The sequence below is a fragment of the Megalobrama amblycephala genome, linkage group LG11, assembly GCF_018812025.1.
Source record: "Megalobrama amblycephala isolate DHTTF-2021 linkage group LG11, ASM1881202v1, whole genome shotgun sequence".
In the NCBI taxonomy this organism is placed as follows: Eukaryota; Metazoa; Chordata; class Actinopteri; order Cypriniformes; family Xenocyprididae; genus Megalobrama; species Megalobrama amblycephala.
In genome coordinates, this window is record NC_063054.1 from 14,975,086 (window position 1) to 14,995,894 (window position 20,809).

Below are 20,809 nucleotides of genomic sequence, written 5' to 3' on the forward strand. Positions count from 1 at the left end.
AAAAAACATGACTACAGAAACATATTGAAAATTGCTGTCTTCTGGAGTATGAGTCTGTTATTACTTTCTTCATATCTGCTGAACATTAAAAAAATATATGACTTTGATGTACAGTAGGCTACTTTTCTCAAGATTTGTGGTTGACTTCATCTACACTGAGGGACTGTTCCTTGTACTTTACATTCTTTTGGTGAAACTGGAGATCAAATTAAAAGGAAGGTGTTTTTTGTTCTCTTCTGTGCCTGTTGTTATAAAAGATGAACCATCCCATTCACGGTACAAGGTGATGGAGTGACGTATTTTGTATTTAAATAATACAGAAAAGCAACATAACACCGCTTCCCATGAATCGCATAGTTGCCAAGGGGAAATTGGGGACATGAAACACACATGTCCCTCTTTCTTGCGCCCACCATTTCTTTGCTCAAAGCCCCAGACAATAGTGCTTTCTTACCCTTCAGTATTCCAGGAGGCGCCATCTGATACCTGGCAATCAGCTAATCTGGTGCCCTAGGCGACAGGGTCACCTTTGGGCAGGTAACAATAGATTCTTTACCCAATGTGCTTTTTTGTCTCCTCCTTTGTGCGAGGGAGCAAATCCTACCTGGGCGCCATTCAATTAGCGCGGACTCACACGGGCTGGTGCTGTGCGTCAAGAGAAGGAAATGTTCCCACGGCAGTAAACAGACTTTGGACGTTCTGGCTCTTACTTTCATACTTTCTGGAACAATCAAAATTTGCATAAATACTAGTCTCATTAATTGAAATATCTGCTGTCATATTCTATTATGTGCCACAATGTGCGAGAACAGAGAATGTCCTTGTAAAATCCTGTTAATAGTATTAAGAACAGCGTATATATCTCTTATTACCATTTCATAATCTACCAAACGATGAGCCTGCATTTTTGCCCTGAAGTCTGGGCCAAAAATCTATTCCTGCTAGATCATGTGAGGATGGATCAGGAAATCTAATAAGGATATGTAACTTCTCCTCATATACTCTGGCTTTTTGGATGACCTTTACTTTGAGTAATGTCATGACAGGTACCATATGACACTTTAAGAGTGAGCGGGGCTTATTCAGCTGCCAGGTTTTGGCTAGGGATCACAGAGGACGCCCCTGGTGAGAACACAAGCTTGATCTCCACCATGCTGCATATGTGTACGTCCATGCATTAGTAATGTCTGAGATCACCGCCAGCCATCCAGGGGGTCCAAGTTGTAGCCTGATCTGGTTAAATGGATAGTCTTGGATGACCGACATCATGCCTGCCATTGGTTAAAAACATATAGCTGACTTACCTGGTGCTTCCAATAAGAGATGATTCATTGAAAGTGATGTCATTCCCTTTACTTATTGAATTATCAGGCTTAGGACTCTAATGTGAAACACCGGTGTCAGTAACACAGAGACAACCCTTGGATCATTCATTATATATGTACAAATATAAATATTTAATAGGGTGCAAGGGTTTAGGAAAAAATAGGTTTTTCAAGCAGGACTGACGTTTTAGGTTTTCTCATGGTTCTTGAAGTATGTACAGAGCTCAAGTTTGGTGTAAAGGTGTGGTCACATTAGTGAAATCTTAGCAAATTTCTGAGACAGAAAGGGACATTTGTCTATTTTCAATATTGTAGCGATGTATGAAGTACTGAAGTCTCTATCAAACAAAGCAGCTTTCTGTTGGTCAATGTAGCGAATTTGCGTGACTAATTTGAACCTGTTGTGAATTTTGTGCGGGGAAACCTTTCACCCTCATGCAAAATTCCAATTGTGGATTCCAATTGAAATTACTGCATTTTGCCCATAAAAATTCGCTGAACAGTAAATGTGACCGCATCTTAAAAATATTCATCTTGTCCTGCAAGGATCACAGAATTCAGAGACGGGCATTAAAGTAAAGTAAATGACAAAATATGCCCAAATCATTTTAAAACAGTCGGCAGACAAATCAAGAAAAACAAACACTCATACTTCGGTTATTTCTGAAATATTCTACCAAACAAATGTCTTGTTGTCTAGCCTAGCTTCCTAGTATATTGACAGCTTATGAGGAAGGCACATGTGACCAGTTAATGGTCAAGATTATATACTTTAAAAAAAAAAACAAAGTCCACACTGGGATGCATAGAAAGAGGTGTATGTGTTTGAATCATAAATTCTGTAACATAAAATTCCTCAAGTCAAACATAACAAAATAACCTTTATCACATTTGCATCGTCACACTCAAAGAATTTAAATAAAAAAAAAGTCCATAAACAACAACAAAAAAATCTGTGCTTCAGTAAAATCTTGTTAAATGAAAACAATCACTATAAAGCTGCAGTTTTTTTTTTTTTTTTTTATTCAGAGCACATTTATTTTGTGCTTTTTAATGGGTCTTTTCTTAGATTTTTTTTAGGTGTGAGTAAAGACACTGCAGCCAAATAATCTTCAAAAGGTCAGTGCATTGCCTGGTACATTCAGCAGTCCTCTTAGTGCAAGTTGGGATATCTGAGGACATGAAGGCACTGTTCGCATTTTATATCAATCGTTAGGGTTTTTTTGAGAATGATTTGTGCTTACAGAGTCCGTAAGAGCACAATGCGGTGCGACAAATCCGGTCCAGCATGAGTGAAATGCTGCTCTTAATTGCTAATGACATCATCAGAGGTCACTTCCATCATCGTCCATCTGTACAGTCTGCAGCTTGGCCAGTTCTTTCCCTTCCATGTCCAGATCCCCACAAACAACCCTGACTGGGCCTTCTCCTGCCCTTGAAGCAACCTGCAGGCTGTTGGGCAGCTGGACATCTTGAGACCTGTAGTCTGAAGACAGGGCTACACTGTCCTCTTGGAGGCCACGTCCAGCTTGACTCAGAGCGTGATGTACCTCAGTGCTGGAGAGGGCAGAGGCGACTGTGGCTGTTACGGTGGGATGAAGAGAACCACCAGTGGAGGAAGACGAAAGGAAAAGGGAGGCTGTATAGCCCAAGTTGCTGCCTTGGTCCAAGGGTATTTCAGAAGGATAAGTGTAGCTTCCAGACACATCCAAAGGCTCCTGTTTCACAGTCTGGGTGTAGAGCAGGGTCTGGCTCGAGTGCTGGGAAGAGTCACTGACCACATTGCCCAAAGGAGCAGAGCCTGTATGGGGATAAAAGAGAAAATTAAATCCAGTTCAGTAAATGTAGTAAGCTTCATAAATTATCAAATAGAGCATGTGCGTGTCACATATACGCTATCAATTTGAGCCAGAATTTGCAGTGAGTTGTTTGTGGAGAAACACGATTATATATATTGTTAAAAAGACCCTATACATCGTTTTTCAAGCACCTTATTACGACCTATATTTACGTTTTAAAGTCATGCGCCCTCTAGCAGGCATAAAAATAATGACAGTCTGTCGTCATGAAATGACGTATGACTGTCGTTACCAATCAAAATGCGTGTTCATTTAAATGCAATGTGCGGAATTTTTACACCATTTGTCCTATTTCGATTTAGGAAACCCCCCCCATATTGTTATATATTGCAACGCTCTGCCAATTGAGCTATGCGAAACCCAAAACGTGACGCAGATAAAAGGGAAGAATGCATTAAAATGAAATTGTCCTGTTGTCGATAGGGGCGCAACTTTAGTAAACGCTCCTATGGGTCGTATATTTAAGGGAAGTAACAAACGACTATATAGGCGTATTGGTTGGAGAACATGTTGGTTTATATTGTTTGTAATTCTAAATTGTAATAAATATCGTTTTGGCGCTCTTTAATGTGTCGTGGCAGATCGCTGTAGCCACATCAGTTCAAGCTGCAGCACGAAGCGCACGTGAACCGATCATTTCTTCCGCTTTACCAGTTATATATGAAATAAACATGAATGAACATAAGAAGGTATGTTAAAAGATACAATACAACTTGCTCAATCAGTGTTTCAACCTTGGAAATACATTTAAAAAAATGTATGTGTTGTTTGTGAACAACACGTCACTTGACATTACATACCTTAAGGCAATTCATTCAGTGTTCACAGCTCAATAGTTAGCAAGAAAAAAGATTTTTGAGAAGAGCATACATAATCTCTGATTTCATAATTGAATGTATGTTTGATTAAATCTAATTCTGTCAAAAATGTAAGTTTGTAATCTTTAGAGACCATTTTCTCAAAAAGTGGACAGCTATAATTTTAATTATTATATTTTGTGTTATGTAGAATCATAATAATTATATCAGAAAATGCAGACTTTCCTTTTTCATTCAGTGCATAAAACTTTCAGGGTCAAAACGACTCTGAATGATGGAGTAGTTCACATTATGCTGTGACTTCAAGGTAACCCCAAACACTTTGGCCGAATGACCTGGACATCAACCCTCCCAGTTTAGTACAATGTTCTTTTCTTTTAGCTGGCAATAGCTACAGCTCATAACAACTCAACTGAGAATGGATGAGAGAGAAACGACAGAGCGTGAAGGTGTGATCTGTTTATCCAGATGAGACTCCTTTGTTGCTGTCTCAGGAGGTTTGCTTCTTTTTCTCTCTCTATTTCTTTCTCGGTCATTCTTTCAGTACCTCTCTTCCTTATTTTCTTCAGAACTTTTCAAGTGAACTGTAAAATGAAACACCTTTTTCATTTTCTGTTTGCGGTTAAACTCGCTATGATTTCCTTGTAACTCTAGAATGTGGTTCTTGGCACATGTCTTTTGCAGTGACAGCCTCTGGCTTTCGGCCAGACACTTTTCTTCCATTAGGCTTGCACAAATGTCTGATAAATAATCACAGAGCCCAAACTCCTCCCTCCCCCCCAAACTCACTCACTTTATGAAACTAGAACCAAAGTTTTCTACAAATTTTCTTTAGCTTCCCGCAGACATTGCTTGCGAGGGTGGGTTGTTGTATAAAGGGGGTCAGGAACATATTTTTCTTCCTTCTGAAAATTTGCCTGTGAATTACTCAGTCCTCTTTTGACATCTTAAGCCACTATGGGACAGAAAATTATCTCACTAGTTTTGCCTTCATAGACAAGAATGGCACTGCAAGGAATAATCTTTCTTTCTATTTGTGAGGCACTGGAGATCAAACTTTGTGTTTTTATGAAGACATATTTTATTGAATTGCCTTGAAAATCATGGGCACAAGGAAACAGGGTTTTGGCTAAACAATTTTAATATCGTCTTTTTCTTGCTTGATCGTTTGGGCTCAACTGTTTTTATTCTAAATCAAAAGTTCAGCCAGGGGTGGGTTTGTTTTTATGTGGCTCGTAAACTGCATATTAAAGGATAAAACAGACGAGCGAGAGAGGAGCAGAACACAGCTAGCCTTGCTGTTATTGATGTGGCCATAAAATATTCATGGAAAGAACCATTAGTGAGTGGTTAGGGCCATGAAGGGGAGGTGGGGACAGTGTTGAGAGGCCTGCGTTTGGTACGATCCTCTAGCCAGTTGACCTGGACCCCCACATGCCTCTCACAATTTTACCCACAATACACTCCAACTTACCGTGACCCACAAGGCTCTCTTGCGAAACCTCTGCTCTTTCGCATCTAGCTTCTGCGGTCACTTTTGGCAAGCTTAACCGCATAAATGTTCAGTCTTAGTATTCTCCAAAGCGATGATGTAATTACTTTGGCTCTTATGAGCTCACTAGAAGTGCTCCGACTACTTTAGGTATTGTTGTTATTGTATCTTCAAAGACATATGCATGAGACGGAGAGGCGCAAATCAACCATTTTTAACTGGAAGAGGCAGGAAAACTTTATGTATATACACAATAAAAAGTAAGAGATTACCCAAAAATAAAATTCTGCCATCAATTACTCTTTCATGTTGTTCCAAACCTGAATGACAACAAAAGATGATTGTTTTTTGCCCATACAATAAAAGTTAATGGGATCCAAAACAACATTGGGCCCACTGACTTTCATTGAATGCACAAAAAGACACTGAGACATTTCAAAATATGTTCTTTTGTGGTCTGCAGAAGAAAGTCATACAGGTTTGTAATGACAGAATTTGTATTTTCGAGTGAAAACCCCTTTAAGCAATATATCTAATGAATAAGGTCCTCCTACCGTGAGTGGATGATGTTGAGGATGGTGGCAGCATTAGAGGAGGAAGACCCATGGTGGTTTCACTTCCTGGGAGATTGACCACACTGTAACTGCTGAGATGAAGGGCTCCTGAGGTAGTGGATGGTGTGGAGGGGGCTGAAGCAAAGGAGACCACTGAAGAAATGACTCCATCTTCAGCATTGGAAACTAGAGTCTGCATGGCATCTAGCTTTCCAGAGGCAGGTTCCATTGAGAACGGAGCATAAGACACAGAAGACCCACCTAATACCCTCTCCTGACCATGATGGGAGACCCTCTGGGGATCAAAGGTCAAGAAATGGCCACTTGTGGTGCCAAGTCCATTTAGGAGAGCATTATGTGATTGAACGTAGCCTCCACCATTGATGTAGTGAGCATTCACGTTCGCTAAGTCACCATTAAAACTCATTCCTCCAGCTGCGTGTGAGGGCATCTTGACGTCTCCAATTTGTTGGATGACGGTTGTTCCTCCATCTGAGTAAACTGTAGGGGGGGCTGTTCCATGTGCGACTGAGCTAGAAGAGCCGCTGGAGAGGGGACGTGGTGACAAGTCCTCCTGGCCTTTACTGGACTCATCTTCTGTACTGTGATTTCCATCTGACTCGCTGAAGAAGAAAACAAAAAAAGATTAATTGTTTAAGAAATAGACCTTTTGTTTTGTGTGAGTGTGTGTGTTTATCTGTTTTGTTGATGCTGAAAATTTGTTTTACATGAGAAATTGCTTTCCCCCCCCCTACAGAGTCATCCACCATTTGCACTCTTTTGAATTTGGTCTTTTCATTTTGAATTGTTGTAGTATACTTCAAATGTTCCAGAACAATTTAAAAACAATACATTTAAAATGTCCATAATCGTTTCATAATGCCTTATGTGTACTGTCAAAAAGTATTTTTTCTAATTGATTTCTTTGTTTCTCTATTAATCAGTGAATTAAAAAATTCTGTAAAAATTACTTTCAAAATTAAAAATAGCTTTATCAGTAGCTGTATATGCACTTGTGTAGATACTCTTTAGGAAATAGACTTATAAAACAATGGATCAACTTAAGCATATTGAAATCACAAACAGGCTAAAAAAGTCGACCTCTCCTGCTCTTCTAAAAACAGATCGCTATAATAAAAATCATTTTCTGTAAATATCTCAGTCATCATTTCTAAAGTGAACTTCTTGTCCCCAGGGGTCACAAATCAGATAAAAGGATCTGAGCTCTTGGAGGCATTTGGTGGGTCTCTTTACAGACCATGACAGCTGCGGGTGCATCGTTCAGAGTGACTCGAGCAAGACCGCATCTATACAAAGATCTTATTGACACGACAAACCGTTGATCTTTTCTGATCCAAAAAATTCACATAAGGAGTTCATTCAAACAATGAATAATTATCTTTGTCAGGGTGACAGTGCAACATCAAAGAAACGCTCACTGCAGACGCATACGGAAAAGCCTGACCTCCCTTATTTACGAGACTCAGGATTTATTATTTATGATAAAAGCAACATTTTGCGGGCGGAGTGGTTGAGTTTTTTTCCACCGCAGCTTGAAACTCTATGTCATACAATCAAGGTGCAAGCAAAAGTTTACAAATACAGAGCTGCCTCTTATCTGCCTCAAGCTGTGAAGAGGATTTCGGCCACGTCAGGAGATTGAGTGCAGATCTCTCTGACTGATTATCAGGGTGGGACAATGGTTTTAAAATCCAGAAACAAACATAGACAATGACTATGGTAATGTAATGGCTGATCATATCTAAAGTAAACCGATGGTCTGTTTTGGTTGTATTTGAAAGCAACTACATGTCTGTTAAAATGTTTGTCAGCCCTTTGTTTTGCTTATCCAATTAATGTGACCCTTTTAATTAAATCTGACCATTTATAAAATGTCTACATCGTTAGATGAACTGGCTATACTCAAAATGTTGGTTTTACATGCCAAAGAAGAACTTTTAAACAATTTTTCAAATAACGTTTTATTCTCCAATTCAATCATACGTAGGCCTACTTCAAAAATGTACTTTAAAATGGCTTTCAAATGTTTCAGTGATGAATAGACTAATCTGAACAATTTATTATGCAGCATCAAGAACTTTTTAATCTCCACAGTACCATAGAACCAACTCGAGGACCATATATACAGCCAAAATGGCTTTGAATAAGAAAATGTTTCATTGATAAACCTATGTGACTTCAAAGAACCACTGAAGAACGTCTATTTTTAATAGTGAAGGCGTCATGGTCTCTACGTTCTTTAAAACTACACCTCATAGAAGCGCTCAAAGCTTCGTATTTCAAAACATTGGTGAAACGTGTCCTCCATTCGGTCTCGCGCATTCCATCATACGTTTCCCACTCTCTGTCAACGATTTAAATACTGCGTCCTACCTTTTTGACTGCGCCTCGGATGGATTTCTGTCTCTCTGCCTCCTGTTTTTGAACCAGTTGCTGACCTGCGTCAAAGAAAGTCCTGTCATTTTAGCCAGATTTCGTTTCTCGGCTGGAGACGGGTACCGGTTCCGCTTGTACATTTCCTTCAGCGCGTTCCTAGACCTCTCTTTGAAACAATACACGGTCTCCTCTCCGTCCCAAATTGTCCGAGGCAATGGATATTTCCTGCGTAAGCGATACTTGTCCACGGCACCCAGCGGTCTGCCCCGCGCCTTCTCCGCCTCGGTGTAGCGTGCCTTGTACCACATATCCTGCAGAGACGAGTGATTTGACGGACTGAAACTGTGGTTCTCCAAAATGCAGTAGAGCTCTTGGTAGCGGGCCTGGTGAAACGCGACTATCGCTTGAGCTTTCAGGATGCTCTCGTTCCCCTGCAGCAGGTCACTTTGCGGCAGTGACCAGAGAAACCTGGCCAGGCGCTCCACGTTCCCTCCCTGCAGCAGCGCTTCGCAAACGCACGCGACCTGCTCGGGGGAAAAGGCCAGGGAGGCCGGCGAGCAGTCCAAAAGTTCGGCATTCTCCATCGGCAACTCCGCGGGGTCCAGCACTGACAGCTTGACACTCCCACGATTCTCCCTCTTGATCTCATCGGCACTAATGACCTCGCTTGAGGAAGAAGACATTTTGAACGCGTCCTGATAAGTCACTCCTCTGGGTTTCAGGCAGCACATCAGGCGATCGGGTTTCGCCCCTCCATCCAAGCACGATCAGGTATCTGGCCGCTGTGTGGTGTGGATAAGATCTGGCGTCCCCCGTTCCACTACAAGTTTAACTCCACAGCCCACGTTGGAAAGGAGTCCAAGTCCTGAGCGCATTTTGATTCGCCGCTCTGGCCCTGCGGGGTGGAGCGACTGGGATGTGAAGACAAATGTTTGCGCTGGGAACGTCCGTCAAGCGTGCCATTTAGAACGCGGGTACCTGCGCAAGGTAATGCAGGCTGCACTACGTCCACACGCACACAATGCACGAGTTTTCACATTTTCATATGTACAAAATAGTTGATTCCTGTTCAGATTGTGTCATCACTGAATAGCTACTCTCAATAATTGCTATGAGGCCAAAACATGCCTTTTCTTGAAGAATGAGTAAAGTTGTAACAGCATTTTAGAAATTAGCTTAATATGCGTTATCATTAGCCTATACTCCGGAGGTAAAAAAAAGATAAAATTTAAATTAAGTTAAATTAAAAATATTTATTAAATATATACACTCTAAAAAAAGATGGTTCTTTAAAGGTTCTTTACACGTAGTAGCAGTTCTATTTAAAATCGTATGGCCCCGAAGAATCCTTTATATGCTGTAATGGTTCTTTGTGTTAGAGTTTAGGGTTCTTTATTCCCGCCTTTTTGTTCTTCAAATCTGTAACTGTCAAAGCCACCTCATTACTGATTTCTGGAGCTCACCCATCAAAATACAAAGACTGTCAACACACTCTCAACAGGTAAATGATTTCTTTCTTAAGATGTCTGGAAATTTTAACTTTCAAATTGTAACTGGCTATTTTTAATCCCAAATGTTAAAAATTGTTGTGAAATTTTTGATTACCACAATAAATGTATACACAAACTTTAAAACCCAGGTATTAGGTTGTAAACAAGATCACTCTTTGTACTTGACATTAATTTACACATTTTTAAGTTAATTTATATATTTACAAACTTAAATGTAAAATTTATAGCAGATACATATGGCAATAGTATATATCAAAGTTTGGGACACAGAAAGCTAAAATAAATAAATAAATAAATCTAAGTTGCAGAAATTGAAGCAAAATGTGCTACAACACCCCTCTATTTGACTTTTAGACAAATCTCTGAGCCAATGCTTTGCTTTGTCATGCTCTGAATATGTTTACATTTATTTTGGAGTGATAGTGTATATTGTCGCTTCACCTTTAACAAAGAAATATGAAAATTAACTAAATGCAATGCTATTTATTTATTTATTTAATTTGTGTAAGAAACAGGCATTTTCTGAGTCTCAAATATTGCACTGTAACTTCCAACTGTTTATGTCTGTCCATTTGTCAGACAGGCACTTTTTCTTTTCTTCTTTTTTCAGTTTGTCATGCTGTTTACTGGAAACTGAAGGTCTGTATGGGAGCCAACAACCGCAACAGCTGACAGGAGGCCCCAGAAGCCTCCCACAAAAGCAAAGGGAAATTTGACGTGATTGCATCCCTAAAATTAAACCCAGCACAAACAGAATACCTGGCAGCAGCTCTGTGCACAACCCTGCATTCACATGCTCTATGGTATGAAGGTGGCATGAAGGTACGTATAGGTACTAGACTTTACTCTGTCCAGTGCTTAGAAGCCCATGCACAGGAAAGGCAGCAAACTATGTCTGGGATGTTCAGCCATATCAGGAATGGACTATGTAATGAAGAGAGCTGTCATGAAGTTGTGTTATGGTGCATTACAAACATAAGATAAGACCTCTATATAACCTTGGGAGCATTCATCTGTAAAATAGCCACAGTGCTACCTTTATACCTTAGATTTCCAGTTTAGATTAGGTGAAGTGTTGCCTGTTGTTGTGGGCATGGCTTTTGTTAACAGATAATTGGTTTAAATTGTCTGTTAGAAACAATTAGAGACAATAGAGAATGATTTATAGTTTTTTCTTTGTTCTGCTGAATCATCCTCATATGCACTTTGTCAGTCTCTACAAGGATTGTTGATGGAAATATCAACTTTTATTTTCCTCATTTCTCTTGAAAAGGATGTTATCTCTAATCAGGGTATGATGAAATGTTGTGATGTGAAGTGTTTCTTTACAATTCATTGTCATTGGAGCTTAATGGCCTGCGCACATGCACATCCATATGTGCACACTCCTAAGTTTTATGTGATTTATGTCTTGCGTGCTTTTTCACAGTTTAAAACGCTCCATTCCCATTGTTAGTTTCTGCTCACTAGCTGCTTGGGTGGCTTGTGAAGATTTCCCTGGTTGAATCAATGTGTAAGAGTGGGATGATAAGTTTGTCATGGGGGGCCGGGTGTTGGAATTCAGCAGAGAATTTCCTGCCAGTTTAAATCCTCAATATACCTGGAGCTTCAGCAGATGATCCAAAACACATGCAACCAAATCCATCACAATGCTTCAGTCGACTGGCCAAAAGAGACCAAACACACACAGAGTGAGAAAGAGAGAGAGAGACAAAAGGAATAAAGGACACCCAAGGCCTTTTCTCTGAAATGTTCATTCATTCATTCATTTTTGTTTGTTATTGTTTTGTATTTATTTTATAATTTTTATCCCATATTGATCACATTTCAAAGTACTCTGAGGTGGTTTAGACAAGTTCATAATTTACTGAATAACTGTTGTTATTCATTCATTCATTTAGATTCATGAATGTAGTTATTTGTAGACAGATTATCGTAATTGGATATTTTTATAAATAATATACCAGATTGATCAAAATGTCAAAGCTTTTAGGGGATTTAGATATGCTTATCATTCATTATTCATTGACTTTTTGTCTTGATATCAAGTTATAGAGTGTGGATCACTATTCCTCCAAAATATGGTCACCACCCGCTGTCTGTTTCATTGCTTGTGGCATCTCCACATGTCCGACAACGATGGCCATGAATGAATCCTTTGTGGCACTACAACTGCACAGAAGCAACCCACTCCAACCCTTTTGCAACCTCCATCCTTCCCTCCATATGTTCCCAATACATCTAAACCTGTGGCCTGGGGGGCTACCACTAAACACCTGCCCCTGCCCAGGCTACAATGGGGGCTATTCTTCATGATGGACGGACAAGCTAACATTGATGAAGACTCTACAGCAAGATAGGAGGGAGTGGGATATATGTCCTTTTCATATATTATTTCTGAAGGTGATGGTCTATGAGAGTGCTGATGTGTGCAATTGAATGAGCGTGTGTTTGTCTATGTGCTTTGTGCATCTGTTTGTGCACGTCTTTCTTTGGTTTCCCCCATGTCTGGTTTTACCAGTCTTACAAAGGGGATTTTTTTCAGTTTGTTCGCACCGCGCTCTGAGTTGTTATCTGTGAGATCAGCGCATGCTAAATGTAGGATAAAATGCCCTTGATTTGACTGTAATGCTGAGTTTCGGATGGAATGTAAGCAAAACGAGTCAGCGCAAGCATTTTTTTATTTCTTTTGACAGAGGTTTGGCACAGAGTCTTTAAAAATGCTTGTCTTTAAAAATCATCAATTTATCTTGGTTCACAGTTTGAACAGAGTTCAGCTTACTCGCTTCACCAGAAATTACCTCATCATCATGGCTGTAAGTTTACGGTTAAAAGCGTTCCGATGGTTTGATGAAAATGCCAGGTTGAACAGCCTAAGGTGCTGTGATGCGGTCGCTGGATGTTTTGCGTTCTTCACTCCTAGGAAGTTAAGGATAATTATATCGTTTTAATGGTAATTATTCCACGAGAATAGAGAAGTCCACACCACAGCTATGATAATAATTACACGGAGAAACTATCGCTGGAATCACTTTAAAAAAATTCCAGCTGATGAACGATAAAAACATTGACAGCCAATCACAATCCACATAACTTTAAAGAGCTCGAGCATTTAAAGCAGCAGATGACATAACTGCAGCGCGCTTAATAAACAGAGCGTTATTGTGCGTTGGTGTGGACGCTAATATAGTTATCGTTATAATTATCATTACAATGATCGTCCTGAAAGGGCCTTAAAGGGTTAGTTCACCCAGTAATGATAATTTATGTCATTAATTACTTACATGTCGTTCCACACGTAATACCTTCGTTCATCTTCGGAACACAAATTAAGATATGTTTGATGAAATCCGAAAGATTTTTTTTTATCTCCCATAGAAAGCAAAGAAATTAGGCTACCACATTCATGGTCCAGATAAGTAGTAAAGACATCGTTAAAATAGTCAACGTGACTACGGTGGTTCAACCTTATTGTTATGAAGCGACGAGAATACCTTTTGTGTGCAAAAAGTATGGAAACCATCCATAGTATGGAAAAAAATACTATGGAAGTCAATGGGGCCCATCTTTGCTTACCGACATTCTTCAAAATATCTTCTTTTGTGTTCAGCAAAAGAAAGAAATTCATACAGGTTTGGAACAACTTGAGGGTGAGTAAATAATGACAGAGTTTTCATTTTTGGGTGAACTAACCCTTTGGTATGTGCATTAGCAGGATGTTTGCATTAGTGTGTGCCTATATGCTTAGGACCTGTTCAATGGGTAACTCTGACAGACAGGGAAATAAACAGAAACTTGGAATGCCACAAGGGTAAACACACTCATTTAAGATGAGACACCCCACTATAGACACTTTCTTCACCTTTGTCGTGTTGTCAAGGTGATGATGGTCATTATTTTTAAAGACTGATTGCTCTGTATCAAATATATTGTGTAGGCGTTTATGTAGGTGTTACATTTTCCACTCCATTAATTGAGTTGTAAAGAAAAAAATATCTTGTCAAATGCTGCAGGCAAACTGTCATCCTTAATGCTCTGTCCTCTGGGCCTGTGCAACAGGCATACATGTGTTTAATCTAGTTGTCACTCTGCTGGAGGGGAAAAATGATGTTAGCCTTCTGAGAATGATTGACAGTGGGACAAACCATAGCCTTGAAGAATGTGCTTTTTGTTTCAGTCATATTACCTTTTAGGTTGTTGCAGTTTATCAACAGCTAATCTTGCATTATATATAGGGTTAAGAGTCTTGCTACTTTTTGGCAAGAGTTCTGCTGTCTGTCATCACTAATTGACCCTTAATATATATAATTAAATGCATTTTCAACTGCCTTATCTGCAGATAGAGAGGTGTGAAGTTGGAGGTCAATCAAAAACCATTGTTGTGAGTTAGTGAAAAGGGAAAATCACTTTAATCAGTCCTATAGTATTCAGCCATATCGTATTCCACCAATGAATATGAACTACTGCAGATGAGATGTTAAGATTATGCCTGTATTGACATACATTGACATACGTTCATTGTTAAATTCAGTGATTTTTTCCCCGTACTTATGGCAACAAATGAAGCTGAAATATTAAAATGACAAAAATGACACTTGTATTGTAGTGTCTGTGTCATCTGTGATGACTGTGCAGTATTTTGTATTGCCAACAAATCTTCCATTCCCAGGCTTCTCTGTCCAGGGTGTGTCCTAACCTTGTGTACTGTCAACAACGGAGGAGGGTCACACACAAACACACACACATTGGGTTTTCACATTGAGTTTTCACTTTCCATAAACAAAATTATTTTTATATTGTACATTCTATCCCCTACCCCTAAACCTACCCATCACAAAACTTTCAGCATTTTTACGTAAATTATTTGGTCTCTAGGTAAAAAATTACTGATATTACTATCTTTGTGGGGAGGGAGTACCAGGACCAAACACACAAACATACATCTTGCATAACAATTTAATAAGTTTACTGATGAATAAATCCATATCTATCAAAATATAAACTATTTCACTAGATGATCACTACTATTTTTGCTCTACAGTGCTTGTGTTTTAATATTAATTAGTGTAATGTTATACTAATTCATATATTCATATTATTGCATTATTAATAGTAATTAATGTTTTTACTGAAATGTTTTGTGAATAAAAAATGAATACATTAATCAATAATAATATTACATTTTAAAAATAAAAATAAATGAAACTGGAATAAAGATTGATAAGGTATTAGTTTTATAGTGATTATTATTGGATATGTGTCGAATCGATTAATTACTGCCTCTGCCCCACGCACACACACACACACACACACACACACACACACACACACACACACACACACACACTCACACACGCACATACAAAGTGTGTGTACATACACCTTTACACCTTCACAATGGATAACAGCCACTCTGAGGTTTTGTTGTTTTTTGTAATTACTTCTAAACAGTGTTGCTCAGTGAGGGAGCTTAAACATGTGGAGTGGACATTGTCTTAATCTGTGTTTGAGAATCTAATGTTTTGCTGACATACAGGCTTAGGGTGAATGAGGTGAGAATAAATAAAAAAAAAGTGAATAGTCAAGTTAAAAGTGCTCTTTCACTTTCATTATATTGATCAGGAAAGACCTCTGAAAATTCATTAAAGCATCTAATAAGCTCAGACAGTAGTTTTCCTTCTAGCCCCATCAATGTGGGAAATGTCTTGTCTTATCAGCAGTTGACTATCTCTTTCTCCCTGAGCTTTGCAATGTTTGCATAGGGGCTGCTGTGGAGAGCTTGCAGGTGTGAAGTCTGCCCCGTCAGGGCTTTAGCTCCTGGCATAGTTGGCTCCCTTCGTTGTATTGTTTATGTGACCCACCCTCTGGCATCTTTCCACCTTTCACAGGTATTTCTCCCCATCAAACATGTCATTATCAGGCATTATTACTAAAGAAATGCTTAAGCAAATGTTTTTCTTGGCCTCTGTCTTCTCCCCTGAGGAGAGGAACTCAGATATAGAATAATAATCCATACCTCTCATTTTGCAACATTTTGACACTGAAAAGATTTAAAGAGAGGCAAATTAGGTCTTCTGTCGTCATCATGTATAAGAAGATATAATTAAACAGGCACATCAATCAAAATAGCTTTAAATAACATAATATCAGACTTGTATTTCAGGTTGATCTTTAAAGGGAAGACAAACACTTCTGTCTTTACTCCCGTCAGTCATGCAGTGATCAAACCCACATTAAAAGGTAGTTATGGATGAGTGCCTGCATGCTCCCCATGAGGATGATTACTCTTCACCAGTCTGCTACATGTTTACATAAGCAAAGCAGGCCTGCTGTTTGACAGAGCCACCTATGGTGATAATATTGACTAAAGGAGAGTTCTACTTAATTTGTTCCTCAGAGCACCTTTGGTTTGGTACCAGTGCATCCCATAAGTCTGCGGTTTTCCTGTGGAATGGACTACGTTTACACTGTTGCTGCGGGTTGCTTGTTAGTCCACGGGTTTAAGCGATTTTGAATACGTCTGGTTTTGCAACCCTGTTTGGTACTAAACTAAGTACATCTGTGAACTCTACCATTGGGACTGAGATGGGTTTTGTGCATGTTGCCCAGTTGGGACCCACCTAGTGGCAAGTGCAATCCTGCATGAAATCCATGTGGGCAATTGGCATGGAGCCATTATTTAACCTGCGGACAACCCTATATAGGGCCCAGTTTTCCAGCCCATTTCATACCCATATGAGCCCCACATAAACACGTTGGCTGGGTAATAGCAAATCACAGCTGATTTATTGGGAGGTTTTTTGTTCAAACGTTTGGGGTTGGTAAGATATTTTCATGTTTTTGAAAGAAGTTTCTTACCAAGGTTGCATTTATTTAAGCAATACAGTAAAACAGTAATATTGTAATTTAATTTTTATATATATTATTATTATTATTATTATTATTATTACTATTACTCATACTTACGGTTAGGAATTGAAATAAACTCCTAAATCTAATTATTAAACTTTAATTCGTAACTCGTCCTGCTATTACTTTTTTAAGTTGTTAGATGTATACATTTTGCCTGGTTGATTATAAGCATTTAGAAACCACCAAGCACACCTTAGCAGCACCCTTGTAACCACAGAGAAAACTCTAGTGACCACATAGCAACATTCTAGTAACAACCAGTGTAAAAAAAATTCAAAAACCGTAAAAAAAAAAAAAAAAAAAAAAAAAAAAAAAAAACAGAAAAGGTACTGGCAGCTCATTACCCGGACATTATCCAGTAATTTTAAGGACATTTCCATGCAATGTCCATGCAATGCAATTAAGTTTTCAAAATACAGGCAAAACACCTGTAAAAAAATAAATATGGAAAATTCTGTCAAATTAATACAGTACATTGTGCCCTATTTTTAAGTTTGTTTGTTTTTTTAGAGTGCAAAATATTAAATATTAAAACAACAACAACCCCATAGAAACACCCTGGCAACCACCCACAACACCCTGACATTGTGGTAGTTTTGCATTGGCATGCACCACTTGCATTTTCTTCAGAAGTTTTAAAAATCTAGTTATTTTTGCAGTGCCATTTGGTGTTGTTGTAATGATGTGGAAATTAGGCACTGCACCTTTAAGCTTTGCTTGTGTTTCTAGAAAGGGTCCATGTGGCATTGTTTTTGTAAAAATAGTTGGATAATGCATTTAACGGATAATGCAGACAACCCCAAACACACGCATGAACAGACATACACAACAATCCACCTTAATAACCTTACTGAATTCCTCTTTTAAAGGCCATGTTATGTTCTCATGACAACCTTAATCTGGCCTGCTCATTTGTCTGTGATCAATATTATTCTCCAGAAGGATGAGAAATGGTCATTAGAGAACAGGGGAGTGAGTGCTCTCTTGCCATTACTATTGGCCATTATCTCTGCCTCTAGTACTTTAGCCTCTCTCTCTGTCTCTCTCTCTCTCTCTCTCTCTCTCTCTCACACACACACACACAGACTCACACTTTTCTTTACTTTGGCATGTTTTTTTCTGTCAGATTTTTATAAGCCAGCTGCAGGGGACCTACATCGACTCATCATAAATCACCCAGCGTATTACAGTGTGAATATGGAACTTGAACCCTAGATGTGGCCAGTGCAGCTGCCATTACTCGGCTGTTTATTATACAGGGACAACACTTGTCCTTCGATAAGAGTCAAAAAGAATAGTTTGTTGTTTAGGTTTTTTTGTACAGATGTTATGAACAAGTGTGTGTGTGTGTGTGTGTGTGTGTGTGTGTGTGTGTGTGTGTGTGTGTGCGGGCACGTTTTTGTGATTTATGAGGACACAAATTTGTATAATGACATGGGTATTACACTGGTATTATGACGTAAACATGTTTTATGAGGACATTTTATGAGTCCTCATATTTAAAATAGCTTTAAAAACATACTAAATGTAAAATGTAAAAATGCAGAATGTTTTCTGTGAAGGGTAGGTTTAGGGGTAGGTTTAGGCATATGGAATGTCCTCACTAAGATAGCAAAACAAACCTGTGTGTGTGTGTGTGTGTGCGTGTGTTTGTGTGCGTCAGGATTTACGCTTGCTAAATCAATGCTGTAAGTTTTAAGCCTGCATTATAGAAGTAGAAAGCCATTATGTTTATATAGTCATATGCAATTTATTCACATCAATAAGTGGTGCAAAATGTATTTATATTATGAGTGCCCTGACTCATATATTCTGATTTGCTGAGATCTGATTTTCTCTGTGTGAGTGAATGTTTTCCTTACACATATCTTGGCAGTAGGCACCATATGGTGTATTAAGGGAGAAACAAAAAACTCATGAGGATTGTGAGATTTTGCAGTGCAGTTCCTCAAACCTGAGTTAAACCTCAAATTCTGACAGCAAGAGAGAGAGAGAGAGAAAGAAAAAAGAAAAACAGTGTGCGTTCTTGCTCTTGTTGCTGTTGGCACAACGTAAGAAAATGACTTCATCTCGGAGAGACGCATATTTCTCAGCACTAACTGTCAATCAGGAAAACATTCCAAAGACATTTTCCCCTTTTCGGGTTAATTGGTGGGATACCCAGAAAATTTTCTGTTCATTTGTTTTACCAAGGAGCAGTTGTCGGGAAATCATCTCTCATCATCAGAGGAAGAAGAGAAGGACAGCAGTGATGAGTGTTTAGTGCGCTCCCACCCTCTCTCCAAGCAAAGGCAACATGACGACAAAGCAGGAAGTTCAGCCTCCGCCCTCCCTCCTATGGACCTTTGGGAATCTGAGTGGTTGGAAAAGGTCATGATTAATAATTTAATGTTTATTAGTTTAGCTAACGCCCTTGCTTCACTAACAGGGGGAGTCTCAAGTGGCTAAACTCTCTGTTTGGGACCCATATGATATATTGTTAGACCATGTTTTCATGAGGTTTTTTTTTTTTTAATATTAACAACTTTAGTCTACTGGGCTGTAAATGCTTACAGTATGTGTATGGGGAAACTACTCAACTAAGAGGGAACGTTCTCAGAACTTTGGAAAGGTTCTCTCAAAGTTATGAACAAAAAAATTTTCAACCAAAAAAAAAAAATAACATTCATTCAAAGTTATCTGGTCTTTAATAACATTCTCAAAATATTGAAAACATCATTTATATATTGTTCATGGAACATTTCTGAAACGTTTTAGTTGGACGTTCATCTAATTTTTAGTTCATCTAAGTTTCAGAACGTTTGAAATCTAACAATGAAGAATGATGGAATGGAATGCTCCTTTAATGTTTGCATAACCAAGAAAAAATGCTTTTAAAATGTTTAAAAACTGGACGTTTTGAACGTTCAGAAAACATTTAAGTAATGTTTTTATAACTTAATTAGCAAAATGTTCTTTGAACATACTTTTGTTAGCTGGGTAAGTGTTGTAGATATATCACACAAATTTATTTGACCTTTTTGCGTGTTCTAAATCTGATTTTCTTCTTTTTTCAACCGTTCAACCAATTATCCTGAGTGCTTTCATCAGTTTCCTTCTAGAATAAAGTCCCTTTCATTGTTTTCCCTCCTAGTATATTGCACTCAACACAGCTGGGAACTCCTAGATCAAGTTTCACACCAAAGCATCACGGGCCTAATACTACTGATTCTTAAAAGGGAGATGTTCGCACTGACAGCAATTTGCATTGACAAAGCAACCGATGAGATCCGGTGATTTCTGGTGACATGATGTGGGTGTGTCCAGCAATGCGACAAAGTTAAGAAAAGTTTACTTTCATGTAAATAAAACTTGATGCAGCGGCTATCAATGGGAGTGAATTCGGTGGTGCTCACATGATCTCCTTTCAGTCATTACCTGCTCTTTATGATTTGTATGATTGACAGAATTTTCATTTTTGGGTGAACTAAATCTCTTTAATTTGTGCCTACAGGTTAACCAATCACACTTCTGTCAGGACCACTATCATCAAAGATGATTGTCCCCTCTAGTAGGTTATATGGCAGGGATGGACAACTTCAGTCCTGGAGGGCCACTGCCCAGCAGAGTTTAGCTCCAACCCTAATCAAACACACCTGAACCAGCTAATCAAGGTCTTTAGGATTAGAAGAAAGTTATAGGCAAGTGAGTTTTTATCAGGGATGGAAATAAACTCTGCAGGACACTGGCCCTCCAGGACCGGAGTTGCCCATCCCTGTTATATGGCATGTGAGGATGCTGCTGATATTGGATCATTTATAGCCTTTTCTCACAGCAGCTGCAATAATTAAACTTATAATTTTAATGGTGGATCGTAATTCAGAAAGATCCAAATGACAATCATCAGTGACAACTGGAGATTCACCTGTAGTCAAAATCAAAAGACTTCAGACTGCGGAGAG

At 38.8% G+C, this 20,809-nt stretch overlaps 1 protein-coding gene across 1 annotated transcript; it reads right to left on the reverse strand.

Annotated features, from left to right (window-relative positions):
- Nucleotides 1–1,426: 1,426 nt before the first annotated feature.
- On the reverse strand, nt 1,427–9,290 carry six4b (SIX homeobox 4b). Its single transcript, XM_048206286.1, has 3 exons — nt 8,443–9,290; nt 6,049–6,671; nt 1,427–3,126 (listed from the first exon to the last, which is right to left on the reverse strand). The coding sequence occupies exons 1-3, from the start codon at nt 9,174–9,176 to the stop codon at nt 2,651–2,653; spliced, it is 1,833 nt and encodes a 610-aa protein (XP_048062243.1). The 5' UTR covers nt 9,177–9,290; the 3' UTR covers nt 1,427–2,650.
- Between the last annotated feature and the right edge of the window lie 11,519 nt (nt 9,291–20,809).

What these genes read in the sequence shown, in the direction of transcription:
- six4b (XM_048206286.1), bottom strand. Translation starts at nt 9,176, where the DNA reads ATGTGCTGCCTGAAACCCAGAGGAGTGACTTATCAGGACGCGTTCAAA. An exon ending in TCCGAGGCGCAGTCAAAAAG is followed by an intron (nt 6,672 to 8,442) that starts GTAGGACGCAGT and finishes TTTCTTCTTCAG; the next exon opens with CGAGTCAGATGGAAATCACA. An exon ending in CTCAACATCATCCACTCACG is followed by an intron (nt 3,127 to 6,048) that starts GTAGGAGGACCT and finishes ATCCCCATACAG; the next exon opens with GCTCTGCTCCTTTGGGCAAT.